The 18,025-nt window shown below is 43.9% G+C and overlaps 1 protein-coding gene across 2 annotated transcripts in view; it reads left to right on the top strand.

The window, feature by feature from the left end:
* The first annotated feature begins 959 nt into the window (after positions 1-959).
* Positions 960-18,025, top strand: part of CDK18 (cyclin dependent kinase 18) — a 221,070-nt gene continuing 204,004 nt past the window's right edge. Inside the window, exon 1 of one of the 2 annotated variants that reach the window (XM_073666970.1) lies at positions 960-1,206. In XM_073666970.1, coding sequence (XP_073523071.1) covers positions 971-1,206 — 236 coding nt within the window. In that variant the 5' untranslated portion in view covers positions 960-970. The remainder of the gene's footprint in view (positions 1,207-18,025) is intronic. The other variant, XM_073666971.1, reaches the window with a different exon arrangement.

The raw sequence follows: 18,025 nt of genomic DNA, 5'->3' as shown, positions 1-18,025 counted from the left end.
GCCACAGCTCCCTGTCAGCCCTCGTGGTTGAACTCTCCCTCTGAACTCTCTAACCCTGCCTCAGCCCTAGGTTTATATAGGGGAAGTTCTTCCCCTCCCAGGACTGGGCAGGAGGTGTGGCATGCATAGGATTCCTGACCAAGAGACCTCCCACCTGCTCTCAGACATAACATTGTTGTTACTGTGGAAACCAGACCCCTGGGGTGCCACAGTAACATGTCTATGAATCTTGTTGTTTTCATAATTCCACGATTTATCTTTCCTGATGTTGCAATTTCAATGTTGAGGAGTGAGCATACTGTAAGTTCTACCACAGACAAGAAAAGAGAAGGCTTTGGTGCCAGTGACGGGCAGTGCTGAGACATAGTGAATGGCTGGGGCACACTTGTCAACTTTTTGAAGCTGTCATGCAATAATATATTTTATTCACAACTACACCACATTTTCGCAGCCCCTTCCACACTCCCATTTCCTAAACTTTCTTGGAGCGCTTCTGCCCAAAAGGTTTCTGCGGTGCCCAGAAGATATGCCAATTCTTTCGGGAGTCTGGGCACTTTCCCCTTTTTCCAAGGGCCTCAAAGACATTATGGGATAATTGGGAAGAATGGCCGAGGGCTACATGCCAACACTTGATATAAAGACTGTGGGGGAACGACTAAGGACGTGATTGTTGCGAAAAGTTCACTATTTTGGTTTGATTTTTGCTAGTCGGCCCACATAAATTTTAATGTGCCTCACGCGTGAGCACAGACGAGTCACAGGAGCGGTTTTGGTCAGACGAGTCGTTCTCCTGTGACCAGGTTTGCCCCAGTGGCCATAACTAGAGCCAGTCCTGTAGCATGAAGTGGGATCTATGTGTGATCATAGCACAGAGAGGAGTCATGGTCACAGCCATCTCCAGGACTGTGGGCAGTCATTCTGCTGCACCAGGATGGCATCTGCCTCCTCCCTCTGACCCTGGCACATCCCCATGCTGCCCGGAGCTCTTCCCCTCAAGGATAGGCAGCAGCCTGGCACATCACTGAGACCTTTCCTGGGGCGGAGCCAACGTGACACATCAAGGGCTTATAAGCTGGGAGCCAGGAGGAGGCTGGGCTGCTGGCTCACATTCACAGGGCAGCTGCTAGCTCTCTCCTGCTATCAGGTCCTGGGCAGAGGTGGACAGGGACGGCATTCCCCGATCGTCACCAGGCTCCCGGAGCAAAGGTAAGCGGCATGTGGCCGGCGAGCAGCTGCCTGCTGTGCCCACTGCTTGTGTTCCTGTGCTGAAATGGTTAACTGCGCGTCAGGTCTGTGCCATGCCGCCGCTTCTCCCGTGTGACTGCATGGACTTCTATTCAGTAAGTTTGGCTGCTTGGCATCACTGGGATACAACGCTGTGCCATGTTGTTCCAGTCCACTTGGGGCACCTGTGTGCATGCCGCCTGCCAGTGTAAAGGGCACACTGATCCTGCCAGGTATATGGCACTGGCCTCAATGAGGAAATGGATATGAGTGATATTACTGCACAAGGTAACAGTATATGTGGTGTATACAGCCTGTGGACTTTATATAGGGAAGAACCTGGAGAGCAGGGTATACTTAAAGGATTATTCCCAAAAAATCAAGTTCTCCATAGGATAGGGGGTAGCCTGCTGATCTCTGGAGGTCCAACCATTGGGACTCCCAGCAATCTTAAGATTGGATCTCTGGGACCCTGAGAACGAGTCTTGTGGAGGTGCGCACAGCCTTCGCTCCATTCATGGTCTATAGGATTGCGGGAGTGCTGTACTTGGCAGTCCCTTAGATAATGAATGGCGCAGAGGCCAAACCTGACCATCTCCACTCAATTCAGGACAGGCCTGCAGAGCCCCGTTCTCTGGATTCCATTGATCAGACTCCCAGCAATCAGCACGTTGTTCCCTATCCTACAGATAGGGAATAACTTGAATTTGGGAAATAACCCCTTAAAGAATTGAGGTACTTCGGCCAATTTGGGTGTGCCCATCTTCCACAACAAGCCATGCCCCATTGTAGATGGGAACCAATGCAATCAAACTTACATCTCCTAGGCCAAGTAAGTTTGATAATGTAGATTCGCATCTATAATGGGATATGCATGAAAGTGGCTGGTGGGCACACATAAATTGGCCTATTTGTGCGCTAAGTATCTCAGCTCTGTGAGAACAGTCTACATAGCAGTAATGCTGTCAAAAATTCATATAGTCAATGTACACATATACTTTAAAGGGAATCTGTCAACAGGATTTCACCCCCAAACTATTTATATGCACATGTAGCTCTTTCAAAGATAAGTCCAGCAATACCTTTACATGGCCAGTCCATTCCTCCATCACAGAGAAATAAGCATTTGAATTGATAAGTAAACGAGGCTGTAGCACCGAATCCTCTGTCACTCAAGCTCTATTCCCTGCCCAGTGGAGTCTCCTCCTGTTTGACTGACAGCTTCTATGCTGTGTGACTTCAGGAAATGGAACTGTCAGTCAAGCAGGAGGGTTCCGGGAATAGAGCTGGAGTGACAGAGTGACTCATTTGCATATCTATTCAAACACAGATTTCTCAATAATGGAGGAACGGACTGGCCATGTACAGGTATTGCTGGATTTGTTTTTGAAAGAGCTACATGTGCTTATAAATAGTTTGGGGTGTGAAATCCTACTGACAGATTCCCTTTAAGGCTCCTCTTTATTTTGCTGCACTTGTTTGTATGTATTGCAGTCACAGCAGCTTGCACCTGTTCACATTTGACTTATTTTGTCAGTCGGTGCTGGTCAGTTTTTTTTTTTTTAACACATATACATATGTTTGTACCGGTCTATATTCATATATATGTGTGTTATATAGGGCTTATAACAGGGCTACTATAGATGTGGGAACATACCCTAACTTTCTACCCAATCCATAGTTGCAAATTGATAAAGCTGATAGGAAAGGCGGTGAATACATTCTCCATATCAGGGTGAAAAACACTTCTTGATAAACAGGGTGATATGACAACAGGCATTATGGGGAACCGGTGACATTGTACCTGCAGTCTGATCTGTGGACAGCTTGGTATAGAGAAGGAGAAGCTGAGCAGAATGATACACAGGTTTGTTGGAAAAGATGCAGTATAATTTGTATTTTATTCATTGAAATCCTTGGTGCTTATATACATGAATCCAGTGGGCGCTCCTACCAGTGATTGACAGCTATCTCTGCATCATCAGTCATACAGGGAAGATTGTCAATCACTGAATAGGACCGCCCACTGGACTCTTGCATACAAGCACTAGGGATTGCAATGAATAAAATGCAAGTTTTACTGAAATTTTTTTCTGCAAAAAATACATATCAATCCAATCATCTCCTCCTGCTCTTTAACATCCTGCCTGCAGATCAGATATTTTCAACATGACATGAGTTCCCTGTAAATGCCCCATTGGACATTATTCCTTTCTACTTATCTTAAAAATCACCAATGGCTTTCTACATTGCTGAAAATTGTTCTTTGCTTATTTTCTGCATTTGCTGGTCCACCAATGGGACTGTTTTGTTTTATTTGATGTCCTTTTATAACTAATGGGCTCAATATTAGAGTGATATCAATATACTTTGGGGCCATCCCAACCCATAGAAATAATTGGTGGCGTTTCTGAACATAAAGGAAGCAGACTCTAATCCCGGACCACCCCTTTTTACTTACATGCTGTTCATCACTGGTCCAGCTTTATTAAATCCTGGTGATCGTCTCTTATGGAGAAGGAAGCTGCATTGAGCCATTCATTCATCCTGCTGAGGCAGATGCTGGTAAAATGTGGCATCGGTGCTATGCAATGGTGCCATGCCATGCCATGGTACCAATGGAGTAATTGCCGTTCATGTAATTGTGTGGACAGGTTGGGTCCATCAGAACAGCTCCTTATTCTGGTTCCTTGAGAAAAGTCCCTGATGGTCATTTATAAGAGTGCTGTGACATATTCTGTAAGTTGGTATTTAACTATAGTGGGTGCAGACCCTGGAGCCTATGGGGGGCGCAAAAGCTCTATTTGGCCCATTTAAGAAGATCAATACTATTAACGACCTTTGATAGTTGGGGGCCCAGTTGGAAATTTTGTAATTGGTGCCCACAAGTTTAAAGTTGAGCAATTGAATTTAGGGTCCACATTTTGTGGGGCTTGGGTTTAATAAAACACTCTAGTTCAGGGGTGTCAATTTTATTTCAACTAAGGGCCATATCAGCATTATGGCTGCCGTCAAAGAGCCTCTGGTAATTGTAAGGGCCCATGCAGATGTCCTTACAACACGGTATGAGCATGGACTGCAAAACATGGACTGGCCATGGGCTATATTCGCGCTGTCCCTGGGCAGCAGGGCTATAAGTGCCCTGTCCCTGGGTAGTAGGGCTATTAGAGAGCTGTCCCTGGGTAGAAGGACTATAAGAGAGCTGTCCCTGGGTAGAAGGACTTATAAGAGAGCTGTCCCTGGGTAGAAGGACTATAAGAGAGCTGTCCCTGGGTAGAAGGACTATAAGAGAGCTGTCCCTGGGTAGAAGGACTATAAGAGAGCTGTCCCTGGGTAGAATGACTATAAGAGAGCTGTCCCTGGGTAGTAGGGCTATAAGTACCCTGTCCCTGGGTAGTAGGACTATAAGAGAGCTGTCCCTGGGTAGAAGGACTATAAGAGAGCTGTCCCTGGGTAGAAGGACTATAAGAGAGCTGTGCCTGGGTAGAAGGACTATAAGAGAGCTGTCCCTGGGTAGTAGGGCTATAAGAGAGCTGTCCCTGGGTAGAAGGACTATAAGAGAGCAGTCCCTGGGTAGTAGGGCTATAAGACTGCAGTCTCTGGGTGGTAGGGCTATAAGAGAGCTGTCCCTTTGTAGTAGGGCTATTAGAGCTGTCCCTATGTAGTAAGGCTATTAGAGCTGTCCCTGTGTAGTAAGGCTATTAGAGCTGTCCCTGTGTAGTAGGGATGTAAGAGAGCAGTTCCTGGCTATTAGGACTAATAGAAAGCATGTGCCAGTCCTCAGAGTCCAAGACGGACTGTTCTCTTTGCCAAGTACTGGCTGTATCTGCTCTGATTCAAAACTGGAACCACACAATAAAGTGTTGGCCGACTGTGGTCACTTTTTATGCTGGTTGACTGCGTTCACTCGGTTTCAAAGATGGCACCACTCCTTGTGCTGGCTCCACCTCATGTGCTAAGCGCTGTCTCCACCTCATGTGCTAAGCGCTGTCTCCACCTCATGTGCTAAGCGCTGGCTCCACCTCATGTGCTAAGCGCTGGCTGTGTCAACATAGAATGCAGCCAGTACTTAGAGGGGATGGTGCCAGCACAGAGGGCTGGTGTCATCTTAGATTTTGAGCTGTGGCGCACACCTCCAAATTGCTTGGATCGGCTCACCGTACTGGGAAAGTGGAGATCCAATCCATCCATGTCCTGACTTCACGGGCCACATATAATGATGTGGCGGGCTGAATGAAGCCCATAGGCCTTGAGTTTGACACCTCTAGCTTGTACCTTTAATATTATTTAAGAAATCTGCTGGTAATCTCAGATATTATGTTTACAGGTGTCAGTAGAGTATGATAATATAAAATGGTTTCTGGATATGATCTGAAAATTTCTAATAAATTTCAGGCCCTTCCATTCTGTAAGTCAGTAAACATCATATAGAAGAATTACAGGTAAGCTAGGATTTCCCTTGATCCAACAAGCATTTTAATATTGGGAAGCTTGTCTGGAAAAGATATAAGACCACATATTAGAGAATAATACAAACTAGAGCAAGAGAAATGTGGTGGAATTGCCCATCGCCTACCAAGATTTTTGTTCACGTGATTTGATGTTGCCTTTGTGCTAAATGCTACGGTGGTCACAGACTGGTCCTCTTTTCAGAGAGCGCACATGGCTGAGTGAGAAAAAAAAATTGTCCAAGTTTTCTGGGTTAAACTTTTTATATTCTTGTATGAAACTGTCCATAGATGAAGGCAATTTTATGCTTTTCCAGCTTTCTAGCTGTAACAAATGGAAGAATGTACAGACACTGCTACGTGGCCCTGCTAGGACTCATCCTGGGAACGTAGTCTAAAATCCTATGTAAGGGTTCGTTCACACGTTGCGTTTTTACTGAGTTTTTCTTTCTGTACCAAAAAACATTTAATAGGTTAAAAGCGCTGCAAAAAACAGTGAAAGAATTGACATGCTTCGTCTTTCAGAAATCTCATTGATTATGCCGGTACTATAAAATGCTTCGTATTTTACGCACCAAATACGCTACATAAAATAACCACGTGTGAACATACCTCAACACCAAGGTCACAAATCCTAAGTGCAGTTTTAATTCATTAATTAGGTAATTTTTAACAATTTCAGATTGAATTCAACAGGATATTGGATATAAGTTTTGCTTTTATGAAAATATTTCTCTTTCGTATTTGAATAAAAGTTTTTGGGATAAAAAGTTGCGCACCAAATACATTACAAGAGTGTTTTGTAGCCCATTACAGTGTGTTCTGAGAGCATCCTTGTTGGCTTTTAACTTTCAAGGGCTGGCTTCTAAACTTGGGTATCAACCATTGTAGTGGATGTTTAATCCGTATGGTAATTGTTTCCAGGAATAGTTGTTAAAGGGATTTTATCCTGAGGATAGTCCATCACTTTCGGATCAATAGGCCGATTTCCAGTACCGCAGTTGATCCGCTGTTAAAGGGACCAGGGCACTTCTGTGTTCTCTATATCCATTTCAATGTTCACTGGACACAGCGCCATACATTTTCTAGTGGCTGTGCCTGGTATTGCAATTGTGGCTTCAGTTAGCTGAGTGGTTGAGTTCTCAGGGTCAGATCCCCAGGATCTGATATTAGGGCCTAGCCTAAATCTGACTGATTTTGGAGAAATTAGAAATAAAAAAGGATGACTTATAATGTTTCTTAGAATATCAGATCCTGCGGTATAAGGATTGCGTAATAATTTGGCAGGATTTTCCATCCATTAAAATTCCAAAACGACTTGAGCATATTTGTGTTCTGTATAATTACGCTTCCACAATCTGAGGTAATACATCTTTCTACTACAATATTATAATTACTCATTTTTGGATAACACTGCACTTTGTAAAACCTGAAATTACAAGAAATGAAAAACGAAAACAATTTCAATGACTGATCCCATTCCTTTCTATGAGGTCTTATCTAATGGCAAAACTTGTCACATGCAGTGAAATCTGATGATTAAAAGAACTGATTGAAACTGATATCAGATCAGTAGCAGTACAAAAAAAGTATATTGAGAAAAGTATACATTTCTTAAAGGGAATCTGTCATCACAAAAAGACTGTTCAAATTAAATACAGAAGCTTGGTGCACCCTTGGTGTGGCCAAACCTTCCCACCTACTTGTTTGCCCCCTATCTCCACCGCCCCACCTTTGATTGACAGCTCTAGCTTTATAGAGCCAGAGAAGGGCAGAGAAAGATGGAAAACAAGAAGGTGGGAAGGTGCACTCAAAGTAGTTGTCCAGACTTGTGAATCCTCACAGTGCGTGCTGTCTTGATTCTCCAGCACCGGAAGTGGGTAGTCATGTGTCTCTAAGTATGCAATTTGCATACTTCCGGCGCCATATTCCAATTAGACGCACCAGGCCTCTTGCATGTCACTTGTAGTTAGAGAGGCCACACACATCTGGTCAGCACATGACCACATGTATGCAAAATGGCATACTAGCGGTCACGCGCCTGCCTACTCCCAGCACCGGAGAATCCTGACAGCGTGCACTGAGCATGCTGTGAGGATTCACAAGTCTGCAGTCACATAGAGTGACTTCAGACTTGAACCCAAAGCATGGACACCCCTTTTAAGTGCACTTTCCCACCTACTTGTTTTCCATCTATCTCCGCCCCTCTCTGGCTCTATAAATCCAGAGCTGTTAATCAAATAAGGAGGTTGGTGGAGATAGAGGGAATATAAGTAGGTGGGAAGGTTCACTTAAATGTTTGGCCAGGCTAAAGGTGCTCCGAGCGTGTGTATTTGGTTAGAACAGTCATTCTGTGCGGACAGACTCCCTTTAAAGGGACTTTGTCAGCACAGAATGACTGTTCAAACCAAATACAGACACTCGGTGCACTAAGGTGGGGCCAACTATTTATATACACCTTTCCACCTGCTTGTTTTCCCTCTGTCTCCACCCTCCCCTCTTTTTGATTGACAACTCTGGCTTCAAGGAGCCAGGCTAGGGAGGAGATAGATGGAAAACAGGCAGATGGGAAGGTGTATATAAATGATTGGCCCCGTCGTGATGCACCGTGCGACTGTACTTGATTTTAACAGTAGTTCTGTGCTGACAGAGTCCCTTTAAACACAAATCGGCTTTTGAGAAGTTTAGTGAAAAGATAGCAATCCATAATGTTTTTTTTCCTTTCACTTTTTATGGTTTATAATTGAAAACACCAATGCTAATGGTTACAATCAGTAAATTGCAATGCTATTTGTTACATAAAGAAAACTGGGGACATGGCCTAATTATGAGATTCTTCTGATAAGGCCATGGCCCCACTATCAGTATTTGGTCAGTATTTTTTGCCAGGAGTGGGAGCCAAAACCAGGAGTGGGTGATAAATACAGAATTGGTGACTTGTTTCTATTATACCTTTTCTCTGATTTTTCCTCACCTGGTTTTAGCTCCCACTCCTGAGAAAATATACTGACTGAATACTGATAGTGGGGCTGTGGCCTAAAGGCTACATTCAGACTAGAGTTTTAACTCTATGTGTAAAAAAAAATGCATTCTCCAGTCTCTTCTATTTTTCCCATGATACTCGGCTGTTGAATTCAGTGGGTGCATTTAAAAAACGGATATCATACTGACACCATTCATAAAGCATCCAGTTTTAACAGATCCATTGCAAAGATTACATGGGAAAACTACTCGGACAACCATTTCTCAATCACTCTGTTTCCCCCTAGTAAAATAATAAAACACTCCCCTCCGGTGCCGAAGCCATTCCAGCGATGTCGGCACTGGTTCTCCCGGGGATCTCATGACATTGTTATGTCACGCGATCCCTGTGGCCAATCAGTGCTGGCATCACTTTCCTCTCCTACAAACGAACCACATACATCCGGAGGAAGTCAGAGAGCAGCAGCTGTGTGTCAAGTTTTGCCATCAGCGTCTGGTCTGTGATTTTCACTGATGAAAAAAATAAAAACATTGCAAAAATTCTGTTATTCATTGCAATGTTAATAACTGGCAGCACACGGATTGCACACTGGTTGATCCTGCCAGTAGCATTTTCCTGTCTCAAAGTTTAAGCCATGCTCGCCTAAGTACACACGCACGGTACAATGAAGCTGCGGATGGCTCCGTGATTTTCACGGATCCATAAATTTGTATGGGTAATTTTGATATGTGACTGAGATGTTCTATCTGTGGAAATCATGGCTAAAACATGTACATAACTCACATACGTCTGAATGAGGCCTTAAAGGGGGTATTATTGAGTTATTTAATTACTTTAATTAGAGAGCATGAAAAAAAAGCAAGTTGAAGTTGACTTGCTATTTCTATCAGATGTTATTCTTCTACAATGAGAGCTTTTATTTTTCATAGTGTACAGCTATAATGGAGCCTGGCCACTACTGTCTGCCCATAGCCTGGCCAAGAATACTCAGTATTTACATTACAGGAGAGAAGTTAACTCCTAACATACCAGCCACCTCTCTATGTCCCATTGATTTCTATACAGCAGTTAGCTGCTCATCTCCATTTCCTCTCAGCTTCTGAAGAGCCGCTGTTATAAATCTTGCAAAATCAGAAGCCCGGTAGCTGTCAGAGTAGGCCTGCTATTCATGGCTCTCCTCTGCTCTCCCTGTCTGGAGCTCTGTGCTTGTTCAAATGCTGTGTTATATCTATGTGTGAATACAGTGATAGCAATGTAGACTCCACTAAACTACTGATGGCTGAATGTGTTATAGCTGATCTTGTGCTGAGCTTTTTAGTTCTACTAATACTACAGTTCTACTACTCATCAGAGCTGTCTCTGGAGGAGAGTCCACCCTGCCAGATATCAAGAACTGAGACTGTAAGGAGACTGTGCTCTGATCTGCTCAAGAGACAACTTGAGTACCGTATATCCCTTTAAAGAGTTGTCCAAGATAATGAAAAAGCTGCACACAGGCAGCAATATGTGTAAGGACTCATTCAAACGTCAGACTTTCACAGATAGAGCTTATACCTATTATAGTTTATGGGGTTGTTCATATGTCCGTGTATTTTGGCAGACCGAACGGTCTACAATAAAACACTTAGACATGTCCGATTTTGATTTGAGTAACAGATCAGACTCACCAATGCAAGTCTATGAAAAATCAGAGAAAAAAATTGTACAGCTCTCAGATGCCATCCGTATGCAGTCTGTTTTTCACTGACTGGTAGGATAAATTTGAGAAACCTCGGGGAGGGGGGGTGTTGAGGGGTTTGTTGCATATGAGAAAAACTAACTCGGATGGTAAAAAAAGTCACTGACTATAGTTTGATGAGAATTAGATCAAAAACACTCATGAAAACTTGTCAGTTTTTTGCATATCTGAAAAATCACTGACGTATGAATGTTCCTCCCAGTGTGCAGTGTGTTCCAGCGCAGCATCCCCATAAAACTGTGTGCATGATGTCTAAGGCTACGGCTACGTGGTGAGATGTGTCCCATGTTATGAAAATCATGGTGTTGCATTGTGCATCTAATCAAGTCAATAGGGTTACACGTGAACACGACTTACCACAATGCAAACACTGAAAAATCCAAACCTGTTGGATTTTTGGCCCCAATAAGTTTTACACGACTTTGCCCTCATAAGCAGAGATGAGCGAACCCGATTCGTGGTTTGTACCGGATTGGCAGCCCCATGGCCCTTACTACAACCATTTTACAACTCAAAAATTCGGGTCCCCATTGATTTCTGTGAGGTTCGGGTTCGGGTTCTGGTTAAAGTTCGGGTAAAGTTCTGGTACCAGAACCAAACTTCAGACTAAGGTTCAGACGAACCCGAACTTCTATGGCTCCGCTCATCTCTAGCCTTAATGGAAATTGAATGTGACTTACATGTGACCTGTCTGCGATTCGGCTGTCTGTCAGCCAAATCATAGCTCTTTAGTAATGCGACAGCAATTCGCTTATGTTTTTGGCTGTGTGTCTGAGATTCACCATGTTACCCTAGCTACTTTGCAAAGGATACTTTTATATATTTTTCTGTACCATTTGTGGGAAGTCTGAGTCCATATGAAGGCGTTAAGGCATATAAAGGTATATAAGAAAACCCATGCACTTGAATGGGAGCCCTATTACAGATCGGTACACAACAGAGCCTTAATATGACCATGTGTACGAGACAAGTCAAAGTTTTGGAAGACGTATCAGTGTGCTTGTACATCCTCTTTGGCTTAGATCACACGTGTCAAACTCTGGCCATGGGCAAAATCTGGCCGGCAGGGTGATTATATTTGGCCCACGACACCAGAACCACCACCCCCTATGTGGGGCCCATTGTACTGTATGGAGGACTATATGGGGCCCATTATACTGTATGGAGGACTATGTAGGGCCATTATACTGTATGGAGGACTATATGGGGCCAATTATTCTATATGGAGGACTATGTGGGCCCATTATTCTGTATGGAGGACTATATAGGGCCATTATACTTTTTAGAGGACTATGTGGGGCCCATTATTCTATATGGACTACTATTGGGGGCCCATTATACTGCTTGGAGAGGACTATGTGGGCCCATCATACTGTATGGAGGTTTATGTGGGGCCCATCATACTGTATGGAGGTTTATGTGGGGCCCATCATACTGTATGGAGGTTTATGTGGGGCCCATCATACTGTATGGAGGACTATGTGGGCCCATTATACTGTATGGAGGACTATGTGGGGCCCATTATTTTGCATGGAGGACTATGTGGGGCCCATTATACTGTATAGAGGACTATGTGGGGCCCATTATACTGTGTAGAGGACTATATGGGGCCCATTATACTGTATGGAGGACTATGTGGGCCCATTATTCTATATGGAGGACTATTTTGGGGCGATTATACTGTCTGGAGGACTATGTGGGGCCCATTATAATGTATGGAGGACTATGTAGGGCCATTATACTGTATGGAGGACTATGTGGGGCCAATTATTCTATATGGAGGACTATGTGGGCCCATTATTCTATATGGAGGACTATATAGGACCATTATACTTTTTAGAGGACTATGTGGGGCCCATTATTCTATATGGACTACTATGGGGGGCCCATTATACTGCTTGGAGAGGACTATGTGGGGCCATTATACTGTATGGAGGACTATGTGGGGCCCATTATATAGGGACTATGTGCTGCCCATTATACTGTATGGAGGACTATGTGGGGCCCATTATACTGTATAGAGGATTATGTGGGGCCCATTATACCGTACAGAGGACTATGTGGGCCTATTATTTGTGTGGAGGAATTATACTGTATAGAGGACTATGTGGGGCCCATGATACTGTATGGAGCACTATGTAGGGCCATTATACTGTTTGGAGGACTATGTGGGGCTCATTATTTTGTATGGAGGACTAGGTGGAGCCCATTATTTCGTATGGAGGACTATGTGGGCCCATTATACTTTATGGAGGACTATGTGATGTCCATAATTCTGTATAGAGGACTATATGGGGCCCATTATACTGTATGGAGGACTATATGGGGCCCATTATACTGTATGGAGGAGTATGTGGGCCCATTATACTGTATGGAGGACTATGTGGGCCCATTATACTGTATGGAGGACTATATGGGGCCCATTATACTGTATGGAGGAGTATGTGGGCCCATTATACTGTATGGAGGTTTATGTAGGGCCATTATACTGTTTGGAGGACTATGTGGGGTCCATTATACTGTATGGAGGACTATGTGGGACCCATTATACTGTATGGAGGACTATGTGGGCCCATTATACTGTATGGAGGACTATATGGGGCCCATTATTCTGTATGGAGGAGTATGTGGGCCCATTATTCTGTATGAAGGTTTATGTAGGGCCATTATACTGTTTGGAGGACTATGTGGGGTCCATTATACTGTATGGAGGACTTGTGGGGCCCATTATCCTGTATACTGGTTGACCCGCGGCTTTGTCCCAGTTTTTCATTTTGGCCCCTTGTGTGTTTTGCGTTTGACATCCCTGATGTATATTTATTACTCCCGTCAGCCTCTATCCAGGAGACTGGCAGGGTCTGTGCTGGGCAGTAACACGCTGTCAGCGCAACCCCTTCCCTGCTACGGTTAGCTGCAGTGCAGTACTAAATTAACTCTTCATCAGCTAGAGGAAATATATTTTTAGCAACAGTTTGGGGTCTTTAAAACCGTGTTTCCCGTCCTACAAGCTAAATGTGCAAATAAGTCAGAAGAAAGCGGATGCAGAGTGACAGAAATAACTTATAGGGGGATGCAACAAGCCACAAACAGAGGATATAAAAATAGTATTTCATTGAGAGAACGATAGCGAGTGTATGCGTCAACAACACAATCAAGATATCATCCAGTGTGACATCGTTACCATAATAAGGGGCGCTAAAAAAATCGTTTTGTCACAGGCTATAATGACCTATGAGTGTTTGTTTCCTTCAGAGAAATGGTAAAATAATCAATGAAGATAAGGCACTGCAGTTACTTTCCTTTAACCCTTTATTTGACTCGAAAACCTCTGGTAACCTTGTCTATCTTTTTTTTGTTATCTTCCTTTGTCTTCCATCTGCTTCATTACTAATTAACTGGAGCAGCTGTATAACTAAGTGGGAATCAAAGCAGCTGCCTCCATCACAGGGCGATCATCACAGGGATCCATAATGTGTTCTGTATCCTGGGCACCCAGAGGTGGTATAACCTACAGCCTATGGGATCATGCACCCAAATATCTGATAAGCCCTGTCGAAACGTAATGAAGCAATAAATGGCCAAGTATCTGCATATGTTTTACATTGTTAAAAAGAAAAGTAGTAAAGCATTTACTAATCCAGTTTTCAAATATTTTTTTGTTTTGGCGCCTTGAAAAAAAAATGACATCAAAATACACAAAACAGAAGTTTGGAAACGTTTTTTTTTTTGCATATAAGAAATACTGTTAGCACACTGAAAATCAAAAACTGATGAAAATTGGATCCAGCACACTGATGCATAACGATTTGTTTTTCTCATGTGCAAAAAACAACAAACAACTAAATAAGGCCATACGATAGGAATTTGCAAGAGTAGTGCTGTGGTCATTTTACCAGTATGCAGGAACACCGGGACACATTTTTATTGTAAGTGTGCCTCAATTTTGGTGTAAAATACGCCAAATATTCGCACCGAGTTGCTTATTATGTGTTTTAGATGTTTTTTGCAACTCATTTAAAGAGATGATGTCAGCATGATTTTGTAATATAAAGTAAAAGGATGGTTCTAATGGCGCTGTAATACTGATGACATTGATACCTTTTGTGAAGAAATCCGCTTTGTTCTTCTTTAATCATCATATGAAGTTTTCTGCTAATTAGATTTCGGTGCATAGGGTTTGGATTGTGCACGGGGTCTTCCCCTCCCTGTCTGTGATTCCCCAGCCCCTCCTCCGGTCATTGAATGACAGATCACTGCTGAGATTTCATACAGAGGAGGCACTGCTGGAATTGAGTATAGGTGTTAGTATTTTCCAGCGCCACTCCGGTTCTCTACTGTCCCATGTGACCCAAACACAGTCTAGCCAATCACACAGGGACTGGAAGTCGCTTTCTCAATGTAAGTCCAAGGAGCCTTGTTTTGCGTCTTATACAAAGTAAACGCTGTGTGAGCTGACAGCTGCAGAACGGCCATGTGGGACCTGTACAGCACTTAAAACCAGGGCTGTGGAGTTGGTAAGCCAAACCTCCGAATCCTCAATTTCCCTGACTCGGACTCTGACTCCACGACTCCGACTGTTATGTTCTGCTACCAAAGCTAAGGAAAGAGAGGAGATCTGTCCCTACTATAAGACTCAGCTGAATCCCTACGATGTAACAGGGAACCTGATCCTGCGATCAGACCTGCTAAAGTCCTAATCTAGTCTGTACGGAGACCTATAGATTTGGGGAGGGAATCCCTACAAGTACTAAGGACTGGGAGGAATATAGGACACCTCCTAACAGAAATAGCAGCAGACAGACGAACAAACAAAATAGATAGAACCTAGAGGTCCGTAGACCAAGCAAACTAACAGAGTTAGATACAGAGCACAGGCTAGCTAGAAAGTAGATATACAATGAAGTCCAGCAAAGCCAGAAGGGCGGAGCAGGATTAAATAGGCCAACAAGGTCATGTGACCAGCAAAGGAAAAAAAACCTAACAGCAAGGTTCTAACAGTACCCCCCCTTCTAAGAGGATCCTCCGGATCCCCTAGGACCAGGCTTATCAGGAAATCTCCTGTGAAACGCTCTGATAAGTCTGGACGCGGAAACATCATCTGACCTCACCCAAGAGTTATCCTCGGGTCCGAAACCTTTCCAGGCCACAAGATACTGCAAACTACCTCTATACCGTCTAGAGTCAAGGATGCGAGAAATTTCATATTCCCCGTCCTCCACCACCGGAGGAACAGAGGCAGAGGCGTCACCATCCGACACAACAGCTTTTTTTAACAGAGAGACATGAAAGACCGGATTAATTCTCCAGGAGGTAGGAACCTCCAACCTAACAGCAGATTGGTTGACAACCTGAAGCACCTTAAAGGGCCCTACAAACTTGGGACCCAATTTCTTAGAAGGAATCCTCAACCGCAGATTCCTAGAGGACAACCAAACCATGTCACCAACAGCGAACAAAACCTCCTGTCGTTTCCTATCAAAGTAGTCTTTAGATTTTCTGTTGGCCTCCTGAAGATTACCACGCACATCCGTCCAAACTCTTTCCAAATCACCGGAAAAATTCTCCTCCTCAGGCACGGCAGATCCCAACTTGGAGAACGACCCAAACGACGGATGTCTCCCAGAACAACAAAAAAAAGGCGAACAACCAGCAGAAGAAGATGTATGATTGTTCAGAGCAAATTCGGCAAGTGGCAGAAACTCAGACCACCCATCTTGATTGTCTGCCACAAAACAACGCAAGAACTGCTCAACATCCTGGTTTTTCCTTTCTGTCTGGCCATTAGATTCAGGATGATATCCGGACGAAAACGACAAATGAATTCCCAACCTGTCACAAAAGGCACGCCAAAAACGAGCCACGAACTGAGGACCCCTATCAGAAACAATGTCAGTAGGAACGCCATGAAGTCTGACAATTTCCTTGACAAAGGCCTTAGCGAGAGTTTTAGCGCAGGGCAGTTTGACGAAGGGAACCAAGTGACACATCTTGCTAAAACGGTCCACGACCACCCAGATGACAGTAAAACCCTCAGAGGGGGGAAGGTCAGTTATAAAGTCCATAGCCAAATGTGTCCAAGGAGCACTGGGGACCTCCAAAGGACAAAGCAACCCCGCAGCAGGAGTATGTGAGGACTTAGATCTAGCACATATAGTACATTGGCGCACCCACTTAATGACTTCCTTCTGCCATCCAGGCCACCAAAAACTGCGACCCACCAGTCTCTTGGTCTCAGAGATTCCGGGATGACCTGCCAACCGAGATTCGTGACACTCAACAAACAAATCTCTCCTAAAGGTCCCAGGCACAAACAACCTCCCATGAGGAGTGTTAGATGGGGCATTCTCCTGAGCTTTAAGAATCTCATCTTCCAAAACGGAGTCTAAAGCAGCTATCACAACACCTTCTTGTAAAATGTTTTCCTCTTTCTCAGCACCGACTATGGGAGAAAAACTGCGAGACAAGGCATCCGCCTTAACATTCTTAGTACCAGGGATGTAAGTAACGGAGAAATTAAACCGCGAGAAAAACAGTGCCCACCTAGCCTGACGGGCATTCAGGCGCTTGGCAGCGTCAAGATATATCAGATTTTTATGATCCGTAAGAACCTGAACGGGAAATTCCGCACCTTCCAAGAAGTGGCGCCAGTGTTCAAATGCGAGTTTAATAGCCAATAATTCCCGATTACCAATATCGTAATTCAATTCAGTCTCCGAAAATTTTTTTGAAAAAAATGCACAGGGATGTAATCCATCCCCGTTATCCTGAGACAATACTGCGCCAACCCCCACAGAGGAAGCATCAACCTCAACCAAAAACGGCCTAGTAACATCAGGCTGCATAAGGATGGGAGCAGAGGTGAACCTCTCCTTGAGATACACAAAAGCTTCAATGGCCTCAGAAGACCACTGAACCGCATCAGCACCTTTCCTGGTGAGATCAGTCAGAGGTTTGACAATACTAGAAAAATTTTTTATGAATTTTCTATAGTAATTGGCGAAACCCAAAAACCTCTGTATTGATTTCAAACCAATAGGCCTAGGCCATTCCTGCACAGCCTGAACCTTAACCGGATCCATCTCAAAACCTTTGCTGGAGATAATGTAGCCCAAAAAACTAATTCTCTGTACAGCGAACTCACATTTCTCCAGCTTAGCAAAAAGCGAATTGTCCATTAATAACTGTAATACCTCACGCACGCTCCGCCAATGAGACTCCAGATCTGGCGAATAAATCAAAATGTCATCCAAATACACAACCACATTTTTACCGATCAAAGGTCTAAGGATGTCATTAATCAGATTCTGAAAAAATGCAGGAGCATTAGTAAGACCAAAAGGCATAACCAGATTCTCAAAATGACCCACAGGAGTGTTAAAAGCAGTCTTCCATTCATCACCCTCCTTCATGCGCAACAGATTGTATGCCCCCTTAAGGTCAATTTTAGAGAACCACTTGGCCCCCAATAACTGGTTAAACAGATCAGGAATCAATGGCAGTGGGTAAGGATTGCGTACCGTAATTTTGTTAATCTCACGAAAATCCAGACAAGGACGTAAACCGCCGTCCTTTTTTTTTACAAAAAAAAATCCAACCGCCACAGGAGACTTAGAGGGCCTAATGTGACCGGCG

This window comes from Phyllobates terribilis, unplaced genomic scaffold (assembly GCF_046119375.1).
Source record: "Phyllobates terribilis strain yellow unplaced genomic scaffold, ASM4611937v1 Scaffold_2__4_contigs__length_985480577, whole genome shotgun sequence".
NCBI classification, from domain to species: domain Eukaryota; kingdom Metazoa; phylum Chordata; class Amphibia; order Anura; family Dendrobatidae; genus Phyllobates; species Phyllobates terribilis.
Note: the sequence above shows the minus strand (reverse complement) of the source record. Positions and strands in the feature narration are given on the sequence as shown.